The sequence below is a fragment of the Chenopodium album genome, chromosome 7, assembly GCF_948465745.1.
Source record: "Chenopodium album chromosome 7, dcCheAlbu1.1, whole genome shotgun sequence".
In the NCBI taxonomy this organism is placed as follows: Eukaryota; Viridiplantae; Streptophyta; class Magnoliopsida; order Caryophyllales; family Amaranthaceae; genus Chenopodium; species Chenopodium album.
In genome coordinates, this window is record NC_137840.1 from 7,760,877 (window position 1) to 7,768,302 (window position 7,426).

The 7,426-nt window shown below is 34.4% G+C and overlaps 2 protein-coding genes across 3 annotated transcripts; one reads left to right on the forward strand and one right to left on the reverse strand.

Moving 5' to 3' along the window:
* Positions 1-103: 103 nt before the first annotated feature.
* LOC145640867 (11S globulin seed storage protein 2-like) lies at positions 104-2,101 on the reverse strand. The gene is made up of 3 exons (XM_081692098.1): positions 1,906-2,101; positions 451-1,171; positions 104-254 (listed from the first exon to the last, which is right to left on the reverse strand). Exons 1-3 carry the CDS (start codon positions 2,099-2,101, stop codon positions 104-106), a joined length of 1,068 nt encoding a protein of 355 aa, XP_081548224.1.
* Positions 2,102-2,937: 836 nt separating this feature from the next.
* On the forward strand, positions 2,938-7,426 carry LOC145640868 (isocitrate dehydrogenase [NAD] regulatory subunit 1, mitochondrial-like). 2 transcript variants are annotated; one of them, XM_081692100.1, is made up of 5 exons: positions 2,938-3,265; positions 3,464-3,662; positions 5,088-5,327; positions 5,498-6,412; positions 6,924-7,426. In XM_081692100.1, exons 3-4 carry the CDS (start codon positions 5,190-5,192, stop codon positions 5,588-5,590), a joined length of 231 nt encoding a protein of 76 aa, XP_081548226.1. In that variant the 5' UTR covers positions 2,938-3,265; positions 3,464-3,662; positions 5,088-5,189; the 3' UTR covers positions 5,591-6,412; positions 6,924-7,426. The 2 variants fall into 2 exon arrangements, with proteins under 2 accessions (XP_081548226.1, XP_081548225.1); XM_081692099.1 differs by having other exon boundaries at positions 2,946-3,265; positions 3,471-3,662.

Consider the following 7,426-nt stretch of genomic DNA (forward strand, 5'->3'; position numbering starts at 1 on the left):
TATCTAAAGTCCAGAGTACTCTATTATTATGCGAAAAGAATCACTTATTCTTGGTTGTCTAAAACAATATTAGTAAAATTCTTGTAAGCAATATTTCATCTTCTTAATTTGGAGGAAAGAAGATCTCATCAGAAGTCCTCTTTGATCGAAACTGCTGCTCGATTTCAGTAGGCACCTTAAAGGCTGCTTCTAGCACTTGTGGTGACAATGCCTTCCACACCGAAGTCTTCCCCGCCAAGTGTGTAAAAATAGGACTGCAACCACCACAGAAATAATTAAGTTGCGTATTAAAATTTCATGTCACATTATTAACGAGTATAAATAGCTTTTTTTACAAGTAAGAAAAATACACATTAGGAAGTCATCTACACAAGGGAAATTCCTAGTGTAGCGTTCAAATACAGTTTATAAGAAGCATATCAAAATATACAAGGTAAAGAAGGTACTTACTTTGGGGTACTAATGATAGAAAACCACTCTAAACCTTCATCATCAGCAATCTTTGAAACCACAAAGAACCTAGGCACAATGAACAAATTTCCGGCCTTGACCGTTGTTTCCAACACCCTCTTACCATCAACCCCAACGACTTGAACTCGGCCACTCCCTCTAACAATGTAGGTCACTTGAAGGGCAGAGTCACAAGAGAACCCGGGCGAGCACATAGCTTGCCCATTGAGCCTAACAAGGTCAGCCCCAAGGCCTACCTCACCCACCAAAGGCAAGTTCTTAGTGTTGAGCACTACTACTCTACCTCCACCCTTGATGTCAACATCCAAGGGTGCTTCCTCGCAGTTCAGTACCATTCCATCGCGGTGTTCCTTCTTTGGTTCGGGCATATTGTGGGATTTATCAAGCCTGACTATGCCATTAGAGAGTTGGTTATTGACTAGGGTGTTGACTACATCTTCGGGTAAGTCCCATGCCCTCCCTACAAACTCGGTTGTGAATCCGGTGAAGATTCCATTGGCTCCGGTGAGGAAGAAATCAGTGAACTCACCGCGCTTGTGAGCCTTGGAGGTTTCACCTAAGAACAGGACAGTTAGTTCAGTGTCCTGCTTGTTGTACCACCATGTGACAACGCCGAAAGGCAGAGCAATTGCATCTCCCTTCTTGATTGCAATCACCTTCTCCTCTCTTTCAGGGAGTACAATTCCAGCAATTCCTTCACCTAATGTAACAAAAAATCATATGTTTACATAAATCATACTAAAGAAACATATGAATAAAAAAAGGAACAAAAAGGCGGTGTAAGAACAACATAATTGACTTATTATTATCAAAAATATCAATCATCAAAGGCTCATGTTAAAATATCAAACTATCCATCACACTATATGTTAAATTTTCGATCACCCAAAAACGAGTCTTGAATTGACTTTTCTTGATAGTAACACAAACAATTAACAATATTTCTAAATTAAAAAAATTATCACAAACTCTAATGCATCTGCATAATATTTTACATACAATTTAATACTGCATAATTTATGTGTTACACTCAGTCATAAGAGTACTACTATAGGTAACATTTCCAAAAATAATGATACAGTAAATCTCCACGGTTTATAGAGCATTGTGTTAGACTGTTAGTGTGTTACATACACTCGATCATATTATGCAATCATAATAATAGTTACAAAGAAGCGATTTTAAAGATTATTCTATATTGGCCTGATAAAAAATACGAGTAATGTATAAATAATAAATAAACCAAGTTGAGTTAATCAATTTATACGAGTAATGTATATAATTATTCAAAAACTAATAAATTATTATTAATAATTCAAACGTACAATTTAATCAATATGATATACTAATACGTAAAACTTTTTAAACATTAATCATCATAGGAAAAAAAAATTCAATAAATTGAGAGTATTTCAAGAAAAGATTATATTATACCTTGAAGAACATAAGCAACCTTAGAAGAATCGGAGTAACGAGGAAGCGCGAAACCAAGTTTGTTAAGAGAAAGCTTAGCGGCTCCAATGTCACCTTCCTTAAGCATGGGAAGTTCAGAGGGATTCCATGAATGGTAAGAACCGCCTTCACCTCCATATATCTTCTTTGACAACTTTGGTGACAAATCAAGCTCCATTATTTTTTGGATTAACAAAGAGAAAGGAAAAAAAGTTTAATGGTTTGATTTCTAAGAGAACAGTTATATCAACGAATAGGTACGTAAGAAAAGAAGAAAAAGTAAGGGGGTATTTATAGGTTTAAATGGGCTAACAATTACATTATGATAAGGATTAGGATAATTTATTCAAAAAAAAAAGGATTAGGATAATTACTTGGATAAGAATTTAAATTTTTAATTAAGTAATAAAGTAGCTTTAGAGTATTTCATTAATGATTTATTTTTGGGAAAATTCACGTGAAATATGATTTTAAAGATTATTCTAGGTAAATGCTACACATACAATTGTTGTATGTGGTCCCTACTCCCTACATACAACTCTCATTTGTCATGTTTCTATTGGCTAAAATAATAGACACAAGTTCCATTAAATTCAATTTATATTTGACTCATAACTTTCTCTCATTTTCTGTTGATGTGTCAAATTTTTAATGGTGTTGTATGTATGGACAACATAAAATGGTTGGAGGAAGTGGAAATGGAGGAATGTTATGTATTTGTAACTACATAACATTGATTAAAATATTGTAAAAATACATGGTAGAGAAAGAAAAGAGGAGAGAGATAGGAAGAGAGAGGTCTATAGGTAGACCCCACCTATTTTTTGGTCGGATTGTATCACGTGATGGGGGACCACCACTAGTGGAAAAATTGTCATTCGTAACAGGCTATTTGTAACGGGCAAAGTTATGCCCGTTACAATAAACATATTCATAACGAACAAAATAACAGTCCGTTACGAATACTTATTTATTCGTAACAGACAAGATAGCGCCCGTTACAAATGTTGAATTTGACCCAACTGATGAGAAAAGCCCGTTCTTATAGACTTATAGTTATAACTAGGGTTCCTTACTTTCACTCTTCTCAAGCCGTCATGCTCCTCTTTCCTCTCTCCTCTATCATTTCACTCTATCTCCCTCTTCTCCTCACTCAATCTCCTCCATTTTTTTCATCTCTATGTGGATATACAAACAACGGAACAAGCATAAGATAGTGCCCTAACTTCTACGACTGAAGATGCTTCGATGGTGGTTCCGGGTCCTGTTGGTGAATTACTCGCGAAGATTCGGTAGATTCAGAATGCAAAATGTGCCGAGATTCAAAATTCTATCTCTGAAGGTGAACTAATTTCTCTTTTTTGGGGGTTTTATTTTAATTTTTCTTTCTGGGTTCATTTTGATTTTTTTTCTTTATGGGTTTGTTTGATCTAATATGTGTGACTTGATTTGGATGATTTATGGGTATGTGTTAATTTTGCTAGATATTTTGTTTTTAAAAAAACCCTCATTTTGTTTCTTTTTGCTCCTCATTTGCAAGCTTGCAGCCGTCTCTCTCTTCTCTCTCCTCGGTTCTCTTCTTTGTTCTCTCTCCTCGGTGGTTATCTTCTCTGTTCTCTGTCCTCAAAAATCACTATAATCATGGCGATTCAGATGAGCAAGAAGCGAAAGTTCATCGCTGATGGTGTCTTCTGTCGACTGGAGATCTTGGCTATAGTTTGGAATGAAGCAGATCTGAGGTAAAATACCTTTTTTTTTCATTGAATATCTGTTTTACATTTGAGGGTTTGTCGTTAATTTAATTCTTAGTTCAGCCATGGATCATGATAGTAAAAAGGCTCTTGAATTAAGACAGGTGAGACTCTTGATCGATTTAAATACCAGTAGAAATTTTCATGGGCTTAGTGTCTAGCTAATTTCTATAAGTTTGTTAGATTGATTAGAATGATGAAATATATAAAATGGTGTGTATCTGCATTTTATATGATTCTTCTTCGTATCATCATCTAACCTTTCTGTTTCTATTGATGGTTGAAGTTGTATGTGCCTATGTGGTAGTATGTCACATCCATTATGAGGGAGGAAAATATGAGTTGAGGCTAAATTGTTTGCGGACTCTAACAAATAAATTATATTATGCACAGTATAAAAGATTTAGATGCCTTGTTAAAATGATAACAATCGAATTCTGGGAATATCTGGCTTCTTTCCTTTTTCTGATGTATTAGGCATGGTGGCTTGACCTGACCAAGAACAAGTAACGTAATTTAGTTTACTCAATACTGGAATAAAATAATGTTTATTTTATTAGGTTAATGAAGTTTAATGTGTCCTTTCAAAGCATGATGTGTAACAGACCCTGTATATGGGCCTTATTGAACTAATTGATCTAAAGCATATAGCCATGGCACAACTGAATCATTAATTACTATTCTTATTATTATTTTAATTTAATGTGTGGAATTATTGTTAGTTTGTCAGATTAATATTCTTTTATGCATAATTTTATGATAAGTGTATTATAATGCCTTTTACTTTCACATAGATTGATAATTTACAATTCTGTAGTGACTAATGGTATCTTGGAAATGATATGTATGCCCATCAGTGATTTATGGTCTGACTTTTGACTATTTTTGAAGGTATGCTATGGATATATAGATGCTAATATGTCTATTAGGAGGAAGAAGGATCATATATATTCTTTTTATTACTTTTTATTTAGGGATATTAGACCAAATTTCTTTTGTTTTCTTTATTATCTTTGTAACATTTCTATGTAAAGCAATTTGGTTTACATCAAACTATTCTTCTAGAGCTCTATATCAATTTGGTTTATGTTGGCCTCTTTTTATATTATATCTTGCTATCTTTGGATGTGCTTCTAAATGTCTGCAAATCCATCTCATCTTTGCAATGTGAAGTCATTTGTATTGCTCTGTAAGGGCTGTCAAGAAAAAAAATAAGAACTCATTTCTTTTGCAATTGACATTATGCTACTAAAAGTTCTGTTTGAAACGCAAAGCCATTGTGTTGCTGATAGTTGGCTTTTTTTTTCCTCTACGTTCTAGAAGATTGAGTTTAATGTCTGTTTTTAAAATCTCTGTATAGTTATTGCCTTTATCTTATTGTCTAAAAGATTAAAGCTAATTCTATTGTACTAGGTGATAACAAAGTTCTGCTCTGAACACGTTGCAAAGTATGCATTTGAATATGCTTACTTGAACAACAGAAAGAAAGTGATTGTTGTGCATAAAGCCAACATCATGAAACTTGCAGACGAGCTTTTCTTAGAATCTTGCCGGGAGATTGCAGCACAGTACCCTACCATTGAGTATAATGAGATCATTGTGGACAACTGCTGCATGCAGCTTGTGTCAAAGCCTGAGAAATTTGATGTGATGGTATATATCCTAATTCCTATTTCTTCTCTTCCTCATGACTATATCCTTTAATATCATGTAATATACTCTGACTACTCATATAGTCATATTCTCATATGATTTTATGAAAATACAGTGGCAATCTGATAATACATTTTCTGATGAGGTCTGTTGTGTTTTACATTTGACAGGTTACGCCAAACTTATATGGTAATCTTGTGTCTAATGTTGCTGCTGGTAGTGCTGGAGGAACTGAGGTCATGCCAGGAGGTATTGTCCTTTAACCTTTGCAACCTCACTCTTTTTCAGTTTCCTTTTGTACATTAAATTTGCGTGTCATAAGAACTCTTAACTTTATATTGGTCCGTGCCATATCCGAAGTATATGCTTTTGGTCTTGTTTCTTTTTTTTTTTAAGAATTGGTGCGATGATTTAATGTTACAATTTTATTCTACCCTGAGTCTTTTGCAATGGGTTGTTTCACCTTCATAATTAGATTACTTACTTATTAGATCTTAAGTTTTAGTGGTCAATGAAGGGTGAGGTGGTGGAGGGGAATGTTAAAGTGGATTATATCCCGTGTTGTGGTCGCGATGGTGGATAGTTGGACTTATTAGATGTTCGTTTAAGGTGGTTCCATCCTGAAACCAATTGGAAATTTTGGGAACGTCAAAGTTACACTCTAGCCGTTTAAAGTAAATAAACCTTTTTGATATGGGACTATTCATAAGCCATTATCTCATTACTCACCTGTGAGCTTGTTAAGTTGAGCAAATTGGACAGCTAATGACATCGTATTGGGGTTGAGCATCCGATAGATATTAAGTTCTTGCCTAGTTGCTTGATTGACAACCTTGAAGAAGTGCATAGGTTCTAATACCTTTAATTGGTTTCCATTTGTTTCTCCAGGAACCTGTTTCTGTATCTCTTTCTGCCCTCAATCTTGCCATACAATTTCACGGTTGGATATTATTCTTTATTCTTGTTTATTCCAAGTTGCCTTTGATGGATAAGCGGAAGATATATTATGAATATTCTGGATTGTGGCATATCTATGGTGTCTTGGCAATGAATTGTTGGTTTTGGGCTGCAGTTTTCCATAGTCGGTCAGTACTCATCCTTTTGTGTTTTTCTGTGTAATTCATTCATCAAATTTATGCATCTCCCGTAGCTTTAAGATATCCCTGAGTTCTGCATCCTAAGCTATGTATGTTCTTGATAGCTTCTAAATACTTTTATGTTGGCATCTTGGCAAAAAAGTGCAATTCAAGATTGATTTTTATACTCTAACAGTTCTCACACAAGGGAAAAGATATAGGCTAGAACGAACAAGGCTTTTATTTAGTTATTTATTTTAAATATATATTTTATACTTATAAAGTTGTTATATTGAAAGCTTAAAATTGAGTATACACTAGAGTTTTATATGGATTATAAAAGATAATATACTTGTGAAGGTGATGAGAATATTTATCAAGATGCCTTCTTTAGTTCTTCACATGGGCTGTGACCGGATAATTTTTATGTGGTGTTATGTAGAAGTCTTTCTCTACTAGTGTGTTTTGTTTACTGTTTCAGTTTATCCGGACTATTAGATTAATATTGTTTTGGTTTCAGGTCTTGAAAGTAAACAAAAGGCTTGTGCTGGGTCATGCATTATTATTATGGAGTGTGCTCATGGGAGTGGTTAGTTAGTTTGACCACCATCTTCCTCTGTCATGCATAATCTTCCTGGTTTGACCTCAGGGAATATCGATGAGTCCGAGAGACCGGTCAATACAGCTGCAGGGGATATGTTATCTGCAACTGATGCATATGAAAAACAAGGTTAGGAAGAGAATGCTGACAAGAGAATGCAGAAGCAACTGTTCAAATGATGTCAGATGAAATTTGTTGAGAATTTAACAGGAAGTCATAAGTGTATATAGGAGAGTATAAAAAAACAAGTAGTAGTACAGTGTGTAATACAAGATTTGTCTAGCATTTACATGATATTTTACTGCAAATATGCAGGTGTTATTAGTATTGTTGTTTGTCAAGGAATTGAATAATAAGTCTTTTAGAATGTAATAATTTGGGTGGTAAATGGAAAGAAGAATAGGGGTATTTGTAACTAGCAC

What these genes read in the sequence shown, in the direction of transcription:
- LOC145640867 (XM_081692098.1), bottom strand. Translation starts at nt 2,101, where the DNA reads ATGGAGCTTGATTTGTCACCAAAGTTGTCAAAGAAGATATATGGAGGT. An exon ending in GGTTGCTTATGTTCTTCAAG is followed by an intron (nt 1,172 to 1,905) that starts GTATAATATAAT and finishes TTGTTACATTAG; the next exon opens with GTGAAGGAATTGCTGGAATT. An exon ending in TCTATCATTAGTACCCCAAA is followed by an intron (nt 255 to 450) that starts GTAAGTACCTTC and finishes TGGTGGTTGCAG; the next exon opens with TCCTATTTTTACACACTTGG.
- LOC145640868 (XM_081692100.1), top strand. Translation starts at nt 5,190, where the DNA reads ATGAAACTTGCAGACGAGCTTTTCTTAGAATCTTGCCGGGAGATTGCA. An exon ending in CTGAGAAATTTGATGTGATG is followed by an intron (nt 5,328 to 5,497) that starts GTATATATCCTA and finishes TACATTTGACAG; the next exon opens with GTTACGCCAAACTTATATGG.